Source organism: Amphiprion ocellaris, chromosome 12, assembly GCF_022539595.1.
Source record: "Amphiprion ocellaris isolate individual 3 ecotype Okinawa chromosome 12, ASM2253959v1, whole genome shotgun sequence".
Lineage (NCBI taxonomy): Eukaryota > Metazoa > Chordata > Actinopteri > Pomacentridae > Amphiprion > Amphiprion ocellaris.
Window position 1 is genome coordinate 14,958,672 of NC_072777.1, and position 17,955 is coordinate 14,976,626.

Consider the following 17,955-nt stretch of genomic DNA (forward strand, 5'->3'; position numbering starts at 1 on the left):
GGACTGTGGGAGGAAGCTGGAGAACCTGGAGAAAACCCATGCATGCACAGAGAGAACATGCAAACTCCACACAGAACGATCCCAGGCCCAGGGCAGAACGCAAATCGGGGATCTTCCAGCTGCAAGGCAACGGTGCTAATCACCGAACCACAGTGTAGCCCCAGACTAAAGATGCATTGCACTATTTGACTGTATTCATTTTTTTCCCATTTAACTGCTGTTCATGTTTGTTAACTCTGATGTCACATTTTGCTATTTTTTGTAAATATTTTTTATTTATTGACCTGCATATTCATTAAGTGATACATTAAGTCATGTATTTTATGGCTTGAATTTTAATCAGACATAATGAATGTTAGACCCAGAGATTAATTCCACTCCATACAAAATATTCAGAATAATATTAATGTTTTATTTAGCAATGCAAACTTGAACAGAATCTGTAATCTCCTTGACAACATATACATAAAGGGACATACAGACAGCTCAAATATTTCAGCAGAAAATAACCATAAAAATGCATACAAACTCTCCTTTATTCTACTACTGTGATATGACTTGTGAATTACATTGGTAACATCACTGTATTAAGGTATGATCAAATACCCTGCACTGGCTGACCTTGCAGCTGGGTGCAGAGTAAATGTGACGACGTGCAGAAATAAATTGCTAGCAAGTGTGAAATCTGATTCCCTGCAGATCAGCAGAGATCATTCGGTGTCTTCTGCTGTCTGAAGGGCAGCAGATGCAGATCTGAGATGGAGGATACATCAGATTACAGGAGCCAAGACTCAACCCACATACAACATAGCCGCTTCTTCATTTAAACCATGACTGATCTGTTTTCACATCACACTGATCAATTCTGAAATAAATACTGTTTCAAGTGCAGTACTGTCAATACAACTTACTAACGCAGCTCAGGCTGGTGTAATAGGCCATGCAGTGAAATGCTTAATCAGTATGTAAATATTCAAGATTTGTATGTAGAAGCAACCATCATTGTTGTTAACATCTGGTGGGAATGACCTTATTAACCCAAGTAAAATTCAGTTTCAGCTACATTATCTATAAAACCCTTCTGTTCTGATATACGAAGGCACAAGCTGTTGAGCAGGCACTGTAGAAAAAAGAACTATCACTATTACAGTAAAATAACAATTATGAAAAATAACCAATCTGTTGGTAAAACTAGGGAGGCCTCCGCCTAAAATCCAAACTATTTAAAATCTCACAGTTAAGAACTTTTGGTGCAACATGAGGATGAACCAAAAAATGCATCACAGCAAACTCCCTGAAACTTCTCCTGTTTGGAAGTTGGTTTATTTGCAACATCCCCTCATCATTCTCATTCAGGAGAGGCAGGAATCAAGATGCTCGTTGATCTTTGACTCCTGCACTTTAGCTTGGCACACAGGACAGCTGACCATCAGTGCAGAGGAAGAAGAGGAAGAGGAAGAGGAGGAGGAGGATGAGGAAGAGGAGGCGACACTGTGAAGTCCTGCAGCGGACTGAAGAGATGTAGAGGAGGAGGATGTAATGGTGGCAGTTCTTTGCTGCATTGCAGGTGACTTTGTCTTTATCGACTCCCTCGATGCTGCTGAATCGCTGCCTAATGTCTTCTGGAAGAAGTCAAAGATGCTGGCTGAGCTGCTGCGGTTGTCCCACGGCCTCTTCCTCGATGTCTGACTCTCACCAGCTGCTCCTGATGTACTGCTACTGTGACAATCAGTGAAATATTTGGACTGTGTGGGTTTAGCAGCACTGCTTTGGGATCCTGTGGAAGCTACAGATTGGGACTTAAAATGGTTGGAAATATTGAGACTAGGCTTAGATCTAGGAGGTGAAGAAGTTAAATTGGTAATTGCGGTACTCTTTGGTGACATCAGTGAGTCTCTTTTACTCTCTGTGTTGGAGATGGAGGACTGAGTCACTGGCTTCCTGAGGCTTGTGCTGTTGAAGAGGTCGTCAATGGACTTCTGTTTGATTTTATCTGCTCCTTGGCTGCTACTGCTGTGGGATTTAGGGATTCTTACCGGTGAGCCGTTAATGTTGACAAAAACCCTTGTGTTACCGACAGACACCTTTATGGGTGGCTTTTTCCCTGTGGAAGTAGCTGCTCTGACTGAGGGAAAGCAGCTGGGGATCCCATTGGTTGAGTCATCCAGGCCAGAGCGAATAGGGGAGGTGAGACTTTTAGCAGGAGATGGAGGGGTGAAGAAATTCTTAGGAGAGGAGAGAGGGCTGGACACAGGTGCTCTCACAACAGGCACGAGTGCTTCGTTAGATGGGGAGGAAGACGTGGCGTTCTGAGAGTTCCCTCCAAGGAGGAAGCCTTTTCCACTAAATGGGATGACATTCCTTATATCCTGAGATCCAGAAGATCCTGAGAGAACATGGTACAATTTAGAGTCAGCCATGCAATGTATTTACATTTAATAAACTTAGCTCCAATAGTCCCAATAAAGGAAACAACATAAAAACATGAAAATGTGAAACCAATGTGAACACGACACATTTTTATTCACTGTGGGCTCTTTTTTTCACTGCAACACAGGGATGAACATTTTAAACTATTTTATTAACTGATAGTTAGCCAAGTTATAAATCGATAATTGAAGCAAATAAAGCAAATAAAGTGCAGCAGCAGGAAGGTTGTCCTGGTAAGCTTAGTCTTGTTTCCTACACAAGAAGATTGATTGGAAGTCATTAAACGCTACAGATGTTTCTGTCTTGGTGGCCCACTGCTAGCTAAAACCCAACAATACTGTTGGCCTCACAAACACCAAAAATCACCTCACCCATCCACAACAACCAAAATTCAAACACAGTACAACTAACCACCACAACTATTACTTATTTAACTATCTGGATTTAAACACTAACATTTCCATGGTTCTTTCTGATTGTCAACATGGAACTGCTCATAGTAAGAGCAACTTTGTCTTCTGTCTTATCAAAAACACATTTGTAATCTGGTAAATTATTGATGACAATTAATTGATTAACAATTCATCATGAATTGTTAATTCAATTAATAAACATTTAATATGATAAAATATAAATGTTAACATATATATGGGTCATTCCATATGAAATCAACAGATTTTAAGAAAATTTCCCACCTGACCCTCTCAGATTTTTCTAAATTTTTACATAAATTCGTTGTTGCAGCCCTACAACAGTTAATGTATAAATTTGTAAGTACTTAATAATATCTTCTTTACTCTGCAATACATACATTTGAACACTTGAAAATCACAAAATTTTCTGTTATATATGGCTAAAATGTGGGGTGAAAATGTGCATATTTAATGTGAACATTTAACATGGAAGGATTTATAGAAGCAAGTTGTGCTTGGTGTCAAAATTTAGGGCAATTCCTATACTTTCACGTGGTGTCTTTTATTTTGTGATACTACCTATCCCACATGCTGATATTGACCTTTGTCTCTGAAGGTCGGACAGATGTTTTTGATTTTTAGCTGTTCATATATCATACATAACATAGGACCTTTATTTTACAGAGATCCATTCCCTAGGTAGCCAAGATACAGCACATAAAATTTCTAATGAATAGGATGATTAGTTTTTGTGTAACAGGTGGCCAAAAGTAGCATTTTAGAAGTTCGCGATGGATAAAATCTCAAATTTGTCATTCTCTGTAACATGCAATTATAAATTTTAAGTAAATATTTTCACATTTCTTAGGACTATGGATTCCTATGAAGTGATCCTGAAAATTTCAGACCTCTAGCTCTTTTTGTTCAGAAGTTATAGAAGCCTGAAAATAGATGAAAATTTCAAGTCTTAATTTTGGTCGCAATTTTAGGGTACCCCCTACCTACTTCAAATGGTCACAACTTTGGAACTCTTTACAATTAAGCCTTGCAATTTTGGATTTTTCCATCATATATAATGTTCTATAAGTATGTAAAAATTTAGAAAAATCTGAGGGGGTCAGGTGGGGACCACCATGAAATGGTATCTAATGACCCATATGCATAAATCTTTTAATAATAAATGTTATTATTTAACAATAAATAATAATGAAATAAAAATGTGGATTTATTAGCATTTAATGTAGGTTATTAAGTGTTATTAATGTTGTTGTTATTTTAATATAAAACAATGTTACTTCATTAATTGTGATTTAAATGAATTAACAATTTATCATCAACCATGGCTAGAAGAAGACAGAACTAAAAAATGTCTTTTATGCAGCACAACACAGGTAAGACTAAATTCACAGAAAATGTTGATCTTCTGTGAATTTATAGTGTATAAAGATTTTTCTAAAGAAATCAACATGTCCAACATTTTTCCAAATACCCACAAGTGTTACCAATACTGGAAAAAAAAAAACCAAAAAAAAACCAGTGGCTCTGCAGACTATATATTTTACTATTTCAGTTTGTAATTTGTTTCCATACCTGTGTCCAATCTGCTTTGTGCAAAAGTTTTTGTTTTCTACAGAATAAATACATATTTTTGGTGAATTTTTAAATGAGACGTAGAATGGAGTGATTTTGATGGCATATTAAACTTTTAAGCTTAAATTTGGTTAATATTTCCAGATGAAACAGAATGTCAAACATTTTTAGTTGTAGGACTGAAAGTTGAAACACTTACGTGTAAACACGTATGTAGATGATGCCACATTAGTGGCTGCTGCTCCATATTAAAAGCAGTCAACAAGCAATACAGTGTGGCTTCTGTTGTGACGTTGGTACTGACTGTGACAATGTGCACTGCATTGTTAACAAAAGCTATTACAGCTGATACAAGGAGAAGGTACAGACATGTTACCTGGAGTTGTACTTGAAGGCTTCCCATTTCCTAAGGCCTTCTTCTCCGAAGTCTTGCCATCCTTTTTGCCTTTTTTGCCATAACCTTCAGGCTCCTTGACCTTGGTATAAGTCCCACCACAAGTCCTCTGGTGATCCCCCCACCAAGGGTCCAGAGAGGATGGAGCCCGGTTCATAGCCCTCTTCACGAAGCCAAAGTAGGGCTTGCGGCTCTGGCAGGGTCCATTGCAACGCCACCAGTGCTGCCGGTACACATCAACTTCATCGTGGAAGCTGTGATAGACCTGAGAGGACAGAGGAATTTTCAGGAGATTGTTTTCTAATTTAGGTTGCAGAAATTTTTTTTGAAAAGTCTTCATTTTCATGCTACAGAAAATACACCTACAGTAATTTTCGTCCCACTGGCCTTGTTGATCCGGTGCATATGCTTGCAGAACTCTGGTCCGTGGCCATCTCTATCTCGGTTGTTCTGGGTCACAAACAGGAGTGCATGAATCATTTCATGGAGGAGGGTCTGTGGAAACCACAAAAACATTTATCTTTATGAGCATGTGTGCGCCTTCATAGAATTTCAGGCTCCTTCTCATACACTGGCACCCATTCACAGATGGTATCTGTGGCAAAAAATGTCTCATGACATGCAGAAATGTTGAAGTCTTTAAATCGGAAATTCAAATGAAGAGTAGCTTGTGTATGGAAAAATAACTTTTCTGACCTAATTATGCATTTTGTTGGGAACTACTAAAATAATGAGCAACAATTTTGATTGATAATTGGTTTGAATCATTTTTAAGGAAGAAAAGTCAGAATTCTCTGATTCCAGCTTCTCAATTTTGAATATTTTCCTGTTTCTTTAGTTATTTGTTGTTGAGTTGCAGACAAAACGTCTTTGAGGAACACTGATGAACATTTTTCACCATTTTCTGATATTTCACACACCAAACAACTAATCGATTAATAAAGAAAATAATCAACAGAATAACAGTCAATCAAATGAATTGCTATCTCCAGCTATTTTTGATTATGTTGTTGACCTCTAATCCCACTGTTAGTAAGCTGGTTGTAGATTTTTCAGGCCTTATATCAGGTTGATATACCAGTGTAACGAAAACATAAATTATGTGTGAATCTCGTTTAAGTGTTACTATGATCATTCTTTTCATTTGACACGAGATTGATATTTTGGCACAAGTGACTCTCTTTGCTGGATGTAGTGTGGTATTTTGAAAAATAAGAGTTAAAATAGGAATTTGATGAAATACTCAAATTGCCTCTGAAATAAAAGTATGATTACAATTGTCCACCTCACCTCCACCAGATCTTTTCGGGGTCTGAGCTTCAGCAGAGGCTCACTGAGTCGGATTGAACACAGTCCACCTCGGCCCTCATAGGAACACACACCAGCACACCTGACAACAAGCGGAAGAAGAGCAAGAGACATTAGAGACATGACACTAATAATTCATTGCATTTATCATTATTTTGTTGTTTCTCACTTTGTCACCTACACCCTACACCACTGTTTACTGGGTAGGATCAAACCAAACCCCATACACAAATGAAGTTATTTTAGCAGCAGGAACACTGCTGTATTTACAAGCCAGTGAAACTGAAAGCAACAGCACAAGCGAAAAGGTGACTTACAGTGTCATTCTGGGGCTCCACCTAACCTCCACTCCGCTAAGTTTCCCCCAGAAGAACATATCGTTGAACTCCAGGAACATGGCCCTGACATCGGGGCTGGGGTCAAGCATCTCCCAGGACTCGTCCACGATGGACAGCGGCCTCTCGGGCTGAGGAGTCGGCTTCCAGCAGGGAACAACATCACTGCCACCTCCAGTCACCTCCACTTTCCGTTTCTTACTGCTCTGCCCGAAGTCATTGTCCTCAAAGCCATCTGATGAAAATAACGAGGTCTCATATTCATAGTTAAATTGCTCCTGTAGCTGAGTGGCGAGCAGAAAGTCCTCGTCCATGACAACAGGACAGAAAAGCTGTGATGTTACACAAACCAGCTAGCTAGCTACGTGGCTTTGGTGTGGATGCTAACTAGCTAATGCAGCTCGTACAGGGTTCTCAGACGGGTGGCAGCATCGCTAGATCCTCAGCACAGTCCGTCAGACTACCTATGTGTAGAAATATTTGGACATGTGTAGAAATATTTGGACATGTGTAATGATTTTAACACAAACGCCCACATCTCCATGTCGCATTTGATAACTGCCAGTCCAAGGCTTGCGCCAACAGTCGAGCTTAAAACAATACAACCGAATAATTTTCAATACACATTTCAAAATAAATTTCCTACATTTGTTTTAAGAGAACGTGCTTTGTTAATATGAATTTTTTATGTATATTTAAATTAATAAGCTATGTTTTTTGTAAAGTACTATTATTTGTCGTTCTGTAGCAAACTAATGCGTTTTTGAATGGTGGTTATATATTTTCTAAAGTGACACTTCCGCTCTAGACTTGAGTGAGTCTCACTAACTTGATAAAATTCGATCGTTTCAAAATAATAGCAATGCCTTCTGGGATATGTAGTAGTCGTTTCATTTCAGGGAGTTGGCCAACTCAATTATTGCGGGGTTTTTCCTGTTGTTGTCTAGTGGTGACGTTCAAGAAAAATCAATGACCAATCAGTCTTAAATTAAACATATTTTGAATAATAAAATAAAATGTGTATTCTGTAAGCGGTTAAATATTGCTTACAAACGTTCATTGTATGCTATTTGTTGGCCATCTTTTTTTCTGAATCCCGTGACGCTTCAGGGTGTCAACCAGTTTACAGCTTCCTGTTTGGGTTGCTAGAACTAAGGAGCGTCCATGAACTGTTCCTCTGTCCACTTCTCTGAATATTTTTTCAGCATTTAGTTGTAATAAGGAAACACACACACGGCTAAAGATGTCGGAAACGGGGAACCGGCTTCGTAAACTGCTCGAATCGCCCCATTTCGACCCGCAAAACTACGTGAAGCAGCTGTCACAGCAGTCCGACGGCGACAGAGATCTGCAGGAACATCGGCAAAAAATCCAAAACTTGGCTGACGAAACGGCTCAGAACCTGAAGAAAAATGTGTACAAGAACTACAGACAGTTCATCGAAACGGCCAAAGAGATTTCCTACCTGGAGAGTGAGATGTACCAGCTGAGCCACATCTTGACCGAGCAGAAGAGCATCATGGAGAGCATCACTCAGGCCCTGCTGTCCACAGACAAGGACGAGACCTCCAAAGAGATGCAGGCTGCTTTTCCCAAAGAGACGGAGGAGCTCAAGCAGAGGACGCTCACCTCCCTGCTGGAGAAAGTGGAAGGGGGTAAAAACATCATGGACACCCCAGGGAGGCATCTCGTCTACAATGGTGACCTGGTGGAGTTTGATGTGGACAACATGTCCCCCATCCAGAAGGTGCATGCTTTCCTCATGAATGACTGTCTGTTAATTGCCACCTGGCTGCCCAACCGCCGTGGCACGGTTAAGTATAAATACAATGCCCTGTACGACCTGGAGAGCTTCGCTGTGGTAAACGTAAAGGACAACCCTCCCATGAAGGACATGTTCAAGATCCTCATGTTCCCAGACAGCCGTATCTTCCAGGCAGAGAACAGCAAGATCAAGAAGGAGTGGCTGGAGATACTGGACGAAACCAAGAAAAACAAAGTCTCCAAGGACAGACATAAGAAGGAGGAGGAGGTCCCTACTTCTCCTGTAAGAGCTGAGGTGTCTACTAACCCTTTCGACATGGATGATGATGAACCGGTGGATGCTGAGGAAAACGTGGACCTCAGCCTTGAGTGGATCCAGGAGCTTCCAGAAGATCTGGACGTGTGCATTGCTCAGAGAGACTTTGAGGGTGCTGTGGACCTGCTGGACAAGCTCAACGAGTATCTCAGAGACCAGCCGATCACCCCAAAGGTTAAAGATCTCCGGTCGAGGGTGGATGAGCGCGTGCGGCAGCTGACGGAGGTCCTGGTGTTTGAGTTGTCTCCAGATCGGTCACTCCGTGGTGGACCTAAAGCGACCCGGCGGGCTGTGTCCCAGCTCATCAGACTAGGTTCTTCTTTAACACTTCACACGCACCATTGAGAAGCATATCTTCAGCACAGTTGCAGCAAACAATGTCACGGTCCTCTGAATTCACACTAAGCACCTCTTTAGTCCACTCACAGTGTTTGCTTGGCTGAAGGGCACCTTGTCAGTAGTTGTTAAGGTGTATCACTTAGTCACTGTCCTCACCTGGATCATTTGCATGAAGTAGTTGACTTGCAAATCATGTATTGTCCATTTTGCCCTTGGATGCTGAGTGATATTCAGATAAATAAGTTGTGCCTCATTGTTATGTATTCAGCTTCTTAGATGAGCTTTTCCTGAATCTTCAGTGTAGTTTCAGGCTGTGCTGAATTTTACATATTGAGATTCCTATTTTGGAACTTCCAGACCACAGACCTTAACGTCTTTACACACTCATAATTTTTATTTTGTTGCATTGTCAGATTAACTATATGTTTGCAGTCATAGCTTTTGGTGAACAACCAAACATAAAAACCTGTAGAACAAAGCTACAACAGATTATTTTAATTATTGAATTAATTATTTTCCTAATTAATAAGTTGTTTGCTCTGAAAAAAGAGAAAATTGCGCTAAACATTGTTCAATGCTTCGCAAAGGCCAAGATGACAAATATCTTGTAGTCCCCAATCCAGAGTATTCAGTATATTGTCATAAAGGAGGAAAGTAACCACAAAATACTCAAATTTAAGAAGCTTGAATCAGAAAATGTAGGCTTTTTTGTTTAAAAAAAAATACTCAAACCAATTAATTAATCATCAACATAGTTATAGTATTTGCCGTAGTTGACAGCTACGTGATAAATTGATTAATCAGTTAATCATTGCAGCTCTAAGTATAAGATTTGATGTCTTGCGTTAGTGCAAACACTACAGTTTTGTATGGATATATTTTAAAATGATTCCTTATCAAAATGATGTGGAATATGAATACATATATACAAATATTTTTAGAAGTCAGAAATAAACAACAAAAAGGGCTTTATCCAGGATTTAAAGTCTGAGGTTGTAAATCTAAAGTTTCTCTGGAGAAGGACAGAAATTACTGACCTTCCCCTAACCAAGCTCTGTACATTTTCTAAATGTAAATCCGCAAATTTAATTTTATCTGTTCGGATATAATATCCTGATAATTATATGTTTCTAAATAATTTTCACAATGTTGTTTTAAAGCAATCTCCACTCCTTCAAGTATTTCTATATAGAATATCATCTTATTTAAATTTATTTCATATTTTTCAAATAAAACCACTTATATAGTATCTGTCCACCCAATAATGGAAGGTAAACTCCTTTTCATATCATGAAACTAAACTCTTACAAACATTACGAAGGCCATAGATGTTGTTTCTTCATTCTTATCAACAGATGTAAACATCTAAAATGATCCCATATTGGCAATGAGCAGTCTCCTCTATGTCATCACACATTAAATCTGTAGTTATTGTCTTCCTTTCAGGACAATCCACCAAAGCCTGTGAGCTGTTTCTGAAGAACCGTGCTGCAGCGGTCCAGACAGCCATACGTCAGCTTCGTATCGAAGGAGCCACGCTGCTGTACATCCACAAACTCTGCAACATCTTCTTCACCAGCTTGTTGGAGACCGCCAAGGAGTTTGAGATGGACTTTGCAGGGAACACAGGCTGCTACTCTGCCTTCGTGGTCTGGTCCAGATCAGCCATGAGGATGTTTGTGGACGCCTTCAGCAAGCAGGTAGGTAGAGGATTTGGAGACAAGTAATCTGACTCACAGGATGGAAGTGGGGCAGACGCATACCATTTCTTTCTTCTATTTGCATGTTACTGTTTTCAAAATCCCCTTTTTGATGAAAAACAGCAACATCTGAGCAGCAACCTTACACATAGAAAAAATTCGAGTTTTGCTGAAGGTGTGGATTGTGCAGCCTTGCTTAGTTTTTGCAGTGAATCCTTTGTTTTTAATGACAGTGCTTGCATGAAAATGTGCCACCAAAACAATTTCACCTCTGCTATTTTGCAGATTCATTGTCCGTACATCTTCGGCTTAGCTCCGTCCAACACAACCCTGTTTGGTTTATATATAGCAGAAATATAATGAGGTGCAGTCAGTCCATTCTCCAGCATCAACACAGTGCTGTGGAGAGAAATCTGGTTATGCAAAACTAGGCAGACAAGTAACACCCTGTTAAATATCTTCTTTTTTTCCCAGGGTCACTAAATATGTTTTAGTGCATATGTCTGTGGCTTATAAAACCTGCACCTGGACTTCTAGTCAAAAGTGGACTGTGAGCCAAGATGCAAAACTTTGCTTACCTTTCATTTTGCATTGCTAAAAACTTAACCAAATTCGCAAAAAATATGTCTAGTTAAAGTTAATTCACAGAATATGCTTTCATGTCTCGTTTTAACATTGGAAAGTCGCTGGTTTAGTAAATATGAAAAAAACTATAGTTTGTTGACACTGACAGTGACTAACGTATTGACTTACTAATTGATTTAAGCTGATTCTTGGCAAGAACCACATGAGCACATGCGGTTAAATTTGGTCCAATTCTCTAATATAGCAACCAGAGGGTGCAATATGTGACTTTAAAGCCAATTTATGCCCGTGTTGGTTCACAAGTGATTTGTTCTCTTCCCCAGGTGTTTGACAGTAAGGAGAGCCTGTCAACAGCAGCAGAATGTGTTAAAGTGGCTAAAGAACATTGCCAGCAGCTGACTGAGATCGGCCTGGACCTGACCTTCACCCTGCAGTCGCTGCTGGTCAAAGACATCAAAGCCGCCCTGCACAGCTACAAGGACATCATCATTGAAGCCACCAAACACCGAAACTCTGAGGAGATGTGGAGGAGGATGAACCTCATGACACCCGAGGCTTTGGCTAAACTCAAGGTGGATTTCATTCTGCAAGGGTTTTCATCTTTTCTGTGTTGTCTCATCTTCTGTTTTGTCTCTGGGTTCTCATCTGTTCTCAGTCAGTGTTTTCTGACCCCAATTTTGCTTTCTTCAAATATCAGAATTTTGATCTGACTATTGATGAATTTTTGAACTGAAACAAGTAATCCCCAAATTTATTGACAGAAGAAAATGTCCACTAGTTGTTTAAAACAAGATATAACTTTGTACTGCAAAAAATGGTGACAATTTCATATGTACTTTAAACTCTTATCTCATTAAATTAAATACTAATTGATTTAGAAATAACCTCCACTGAAAATCATCCATTGCAGTACTAAGTTATATTTTGATTTTTAGTTGGTAGTGGTTTTGAAATGAAAGCATAATTTGAGGCTTTCATATATAATCTGTTACAAATCACTGTTAAGTTTTACCTGTTGAAACATTAACACATTTGTCTTTGTCTCTGCAGGATGAGATGCGCAGCTGTGGTATAAGCTTCGAGCAGTACACTGGCGATGATTGCTGGGTGAACCTGAGCTACACCATCGTGGCCTTTACCAAGCAGATGATGAGCTTCTTGGAGGAAGGTCTGAAACTCTACTTCCCTGAGCTGCACATGGTGCTGCTGGAGAGTCTGAGGGAGATCATCCTGGTGGCCGTCCAGCATGTGGACTACAGCCTCCGCTGTGAGCAGGACCCCGAGAAAAAGTCCTTCATCATGCTGAACGCCACCTTCCTCCATGACACTGTGCTGCTGGTGGTGGAGCGGAGGTTTGAGGAAGGCGTGGGGAAGCCGGCCAAACAGCTACAGGACTTGAGAAAGAGCACAAGGCCGGTTCGAATCAACCCTGAGAGCACCACGTCTGTGGTCTGAGACTGATTGGAAGGCATGAGACTGCAGTAAAGAAGAATGGCCAAAAAACACCTGCACACTCTTTTACTAGCATACAACACTAGATGCTGGCTCATTCGATACTATAGGACAGTAAATGACCGGGGTGCATCATGGAGATGATTCACATTAGCAGTATAAGTTTGTATAAAAGATACTTTGCACCCGAGTTTGTACCTGTTGACACCAATGGTTATTGGCTAATGATGAAAAATCAACAGATTTTTGTATTGTTTTCAAAAATCCTGCTTCTGGCATCCAGTATTCTTGAGCAGTGGACATGTTCCATTTGTCAGGAGTGGTTCTTCAGGATCATAAAAGACCTGTAATGAATATAGTCAAACAGCTGATAACTTCTAATTTCTAATTTCTGATCAATTATGTGTAGTTCTGTGCATCTGTGTACCTTATATTCTTAAATTTAATTACAGCATGGATGACAGGTACCTGTAAACCTCTGCTCTTAATGGAACACATGTACTCACCATGCAAGCTGATGGTTATGCTGTTTAAAAGTTTGTAAGGGAATTATGTTTGATATGAAAGCGTTCTAGCATACTAGGACTGATTTAAAGGGATGACTGAAAAGAAATTGCACTGGTAAATGTTCACTTTTAGTCAAAATGTGCAAATTTGTGTTTAACTGTAACATGAAAGTTTAATAAATCTCAGTATGCACAGACACTATCTTTATTTTATTATAAGAAAGATGTAAACAACATCAAAGCTTTTTGATCCAGCCATGAGAATTTTCTAACATAAGTAATAGGTCTGGTTTTTATGCCTGTCTTAAAGCATGAAATGGTTGCATTTTGTCATATTTTGAATTTTGCTCAAATTTTGTAAGTCACCAGTGTGTCTTTTCTTCCCTGTCAAAGGTGCATTTTTCATGTTTGAATTAATCTTTCAGACTCCTTCTTTTCCTCAGCATTGACACACCAGTCAGATTCAGATTTTTACTTTTGAGAAAAAGAAAAAGTCTAGGGTTACTACATTAACTGTCTGGGATCTTGGACCGCTTTTGTCATTTTACTGCTGCCTTAGATCTCTTACTATATATACTGTAGTAAAAACTTTATAGTTTTTTAGCAATGTAAGATGCAAGCAAGTACAATACTTTTTTAAAAAAGCACAATCAAATCTAGTGGAATATCTATGACACTGTAATGCTACAAGATATAAGTAGCTCGAATGTTAAACAGAATTTGAACGTGAATCATTTTTAACGCCAGAAATCCCACAAAATTGCAACAGTATGTTTGCTCTCTTAATTTTTTTTAGCAAAGTCTTCAGATAAACATTGTTGTTGATAACTAGAGAGACCCTAGAAGGGCAAAACAAATCACCCCAGATAGTTTGCTACATCTTCGGCAGGTTTGTGTTGTAGAGAATGACAACTCTATGCTGCAGGTAATGTAATTTTCTAATCCACAGACTAGTATTTTTAAGGTTAATCATCATTTCACTGGTTAAATTCACTCATTTATTTGATACAATTAGTGGAGGCCAAAAAGAGGATAGAAAAGGATTCTTAAAACCCAACTAAACTAGTTTATCTTAATATATAATAAAGCCTATTTCTTGGCCCTTGTTTAATGGCTACAATGCCCTCTTGTGGAAGCTTATAATTAGTAAATATTAAATATGTTGGCTGCTGTATCCACACAGGTGGTAAAGCAACCTGTCAGTGCCTGAGTTTAAGCTTTATTTAGATTCTCCCTGTATTTTAAAATACTGTTCACCAATTCTAGTGTTAAATTATATTTCCTGGCCAACATACTAAAATCTCAATTCTTTAAGTTATTTTTACTGGCCTGTCTCCTGCAATAAAACCACAGTTTAGCCAGTTTGGCTTATATTACTGCAACAGTTACTCTTCTCTCTGTGGAAAACATCAACAGTCAAAGTGCCACCAGGGCAGATGCAGATATTTTTAGATACCCAGTTCAACACTCGATTGTTCTCTCTGCTTCACAGCTCATCTCGTTATAATCATTGATGTGGTTTAGGGCCTGAGGAAAGCCTCGGGTGAAGTTATCCGCTTTTTCCAAGACAGGAAGCACCAGGCTGGTGGGATTATATGAGAAGGATTCATTCAGTCAGCCTTCTCCAGGAATATAAAGTAAATATTTCACATGATTAACAGATGGTGATTTTGGTTCTTTTCCTGCAAAGGCCGAGACAGTAGTGGAGGTGCTGTGCTTCAAAATTTAATTTCAACATCTGCATCCAAGAGGAGAATAACACTAAGAGTTCCCCATTAACCATATAAAAAGTGTAGATTATTAGGTAATTAAAAGATTCTTAATGTAACCTGATTTAACAAGGTGCAATTTCTCCCAGCCAGAAAAGCTGGTACAGCAGGTATAGTTTGCGAAAGAATGCGACACATTACATTAAAATTTGTATAGTAATGCTCTTATGGCTGTGAGACTCATTGCTGACCTCTGATTAAATAAAGATCAGTCCAGAGTGGTTAATATAAAATACAATGACATATTAAAGGATGCTGGGATCACCAAACATTCTGACCAGCTGCAATATCAGGATTGAAATGGATCATCTTGGCAAAGGTTTCTCAAGTAACTAGAATCTGATACATTCTCACAACAAGAAAATAAGGGTTCAGATCATTGCTATTCTTCATCTATTGTGTACAGAATGACAGTGCTGATGTTGCTGCTACCTTTGGCTGTTTTTTGGTAGGATACTCTTATGTGGGTTCATATTACATGTGATATGTATTTTTGATAGGAAATGAATTAGTTAAAAAAAAAACACAACAATACCACTAATTGAAAAAATACCAAATATGGGAATTGATAATTGGCCAGGCCAATAATCTGTTGATTCCTAATTCTTATATGACTTTGTGATGCTTTGTGAGATTGTGGACCACAGGAGCACAGTGTAACACTGTGGTGGAAGCTAATGGACAATAAATACACACGTGGACAAAATTGTTGGTACCCATCGGTTAATGAAAGAAAAACCCACAATGGTCACAGAAATAATTTGAATCTGACGAAAGTAATAATAAATAAAAATTCTAGCAAAATTAACCAATGAAAATCAGACATTGCTTTTGAACCATGGTTCAACAGAATTATTTAAAAAAATAAACACATGAAACAGGCCTGGACAATAATGATGGTTCCCTTAATATTTTGTTGCACAACCTTTTGAGGCAATCGCTGCAATCAAACGATTTCTGTAACTGTCAGTGAGACTTCTGCACCTCTCAGCAGGTATTCTGGTCCACTCCTCATGAGCAGACTGCTCCAGTTGTCTCAGGTTTGAAGGGTGCCTCCTCCAGATGGCATGTTTCAGCTCCTTCAGGGCTCATAGAAGGTCACTTCAGAATAGTCCAATGTTTTCCTCTTAGCCATTCTTGGCTGTTTTCAGTTGTCTGTTTTGGGTCATTATCCTGTTGCAAGACCCATGACCTGCGACTGAGACCAAGCTTTCTGACACTGGGCAGCACATTTCTCTCTAGAATACCTTGATAGTCATGAGATTTCATTGTACCCTGCACAGATTCAAGACACCCTGTGCCAGATGCAGCAAAGCAGCCCCAGAACATAACAGAGCCTCCTCCATGTTTCACAGTAGGGACAGTGTTCTTTTCTTGATATGCTTCATTTTTGCATCTGTGAACATAGAGCTGATGTGTCTTGCCAAAAAGTTCCAGTTTTGTCTGGTCTGTCCATAGGACATTCTTCCAGAAGCTTTGTGGCTTGTCAACATGCAGTTTGACAAATTCCAATCTGGCTTTTTTATGATTTGTTTTCAACAATGGTGTCCTCCTTGGTCGTCTCCCATGAAGTCCACTTTGGCTCAAACAACAACAGATGGTGTGATCTGACACTGATGTACCTTGACCTTGGAGTTCACCTTTAATGTCTTTAGAGGTTGTTCTGGGCTCTTTTGTTACCATTCATATTATCCGTCTCTTCCATTTGCCATCAATTTTCCTCCTGTGGCCACGTCCAGGGAGGTTGGCTACAGTCTTATGGATCTTAAATTTCTGAATAATATGTGCAACTGTAGTCACAGGAACATCAAGCTGCTTGGAGATGGTCTCATAGCCTTTACCTTTAACATGCTTGTCTAGAATTTTCTTTCTAATCTCCTGAGACAACTCTCTCCTTCGCTTCCTCTGGTCCATATTTAGTGTGGTACACACCATGTCACCAAACAGCACAGTGACTACTTGTAACCCTATAAATAGGCCGACTGACTGATTACAAGGTTGTAGACCCCTGTGATGCTAATTAGAGGACACACCTTGATTGAACATGTCTCTATGGTCACATTATTTTCAGTCTTTTCTAGGGGTACCATCATTTTTGTCCAGGCCTGTTTCATGAGTTTATTTTTCAAAATAATTCTGTTGAACCACGGTTCAAAAGCAATGTCTGATTTTCATTGGTTAATTTTGCTAGAATTTTTATTTATTATTACTTTTGTCAGATTCAAATTATTTCTGTGACCATTGGAGTTTTTTTTTCATTAACCGAGGGGTACCAACAATTTTGTCCACGTGTATATTTGTTTCAGACTCTACCAATACAAATTGATCAAATTCAGTTTAATGAATGGGACAAGATGATATCGAGATATATGTTGGAGGGGAAAACGCCAAGAGTCTGCTTTAAGACGTTGCAACTGTCCAAAGAGAAGGGAGAGTGGGGGCTTGCCATCTCTAAGGGATTACTTTAGGGCGGCAGAGATGAAGGCATTGATAAATTGGTGTGACATATCATATAATGCCCAATGGAAAAGTACAGAGGAGAAAATTTTTCCTTTCCCAATACAAGCTACTCTGGCTGATGCAAATATTCAAAAATATATTGACGCTACTGATAACTCTTGGGTTCAATGCACTCTCTCTATATGGAAAAAAAGTGGTTCAAGAATATAACCTGAAAAAGATATTGCAATGTTAAAATGGTATGCTTATGATTCTGACTTTATACCAAACAAATTGGACTCACGATTCAAATTTTGGACCTCTAAAGGGATAACAACTTTAAGCAAGTAGGATGGTAAAGTTATCAGTTTCGATACAGTTAAACATAAATATGCGCTGGAAAAACAAGACTTTTGTCAATATCTACAAATACATCATTGTTATTTGGTAAATGCAGTTTTACACTGTGATGATGTTTCATCTCTCTCAGTCTGACAGGCAGAACAAATGCAGAGTATGATGCAGTCACAATAAATGATTATCCTTATCATAACTGCCATTACTGCTGACATAAAGGTGAGAGCTGTGGCCTTTCTGTTGCCTGTACTGACATTA

The 17,955-nt window shown here is 39.1% G+C and overlaps 2 protein-coding genes across 2 annotated transcripts; one reads left to right on the forward strand and one right to left on the reverse strand.

Moving 5' to 3' along the window:
• Window positions 1-391: 391 nt before the first annotated feature.
• sprtn (SprT-like N-terminal domain) lies at window positions 392-7,047 on the reverse strand. Its single transcript, XM_023264313.3, has 5 exons — window positions 6,453-7,047; window positions 6,118-6,217; window positions 5,194-5,322; window positions 4,810-5,092; window positions 392-2,386 (listed from the first exon to the last, which is right to left on the reverse strand). The coding sequence occupies exons 1-5, from the start codon at window positions 6,782-6,784 to the stop codon at window positions 1,353-1,355; spliced, it is 1,878 nt and encodes a 625-aa protein (XP_023120081.2). The 5' UTR covers window positions 6,785-7,047; the 3' UTR covers window positions 392-1,352.
• Window positions 7,048-7,588: 541 nt separating this feature from the next.
• exoc8 (exocyst complex component 8) lies at window positions 7,589-13,329 on the forward strand. Its single transcript, XM_023264309.3, has 4 exons — window positions 7,589-8,863; window positions 10,336-10,589; window positions 11,498-11,746; window positions 12,225-13,329. The coding sequence occupies exons 1-4, from the start codon at window positions 7,714-7,716 to the stop codon at window positions 12,627-12,629; spliced, it is 2,058 nt and encodes a 685-aa protein (XP_023120077.2). The 5' UTR covers window positions 7,589-7,713; the 3' UTR covers window positions 12,630-13,329.
• The last annotated feature ends 4,626 nt before the right edge of the window (window positions 13,330-17,955 follow it).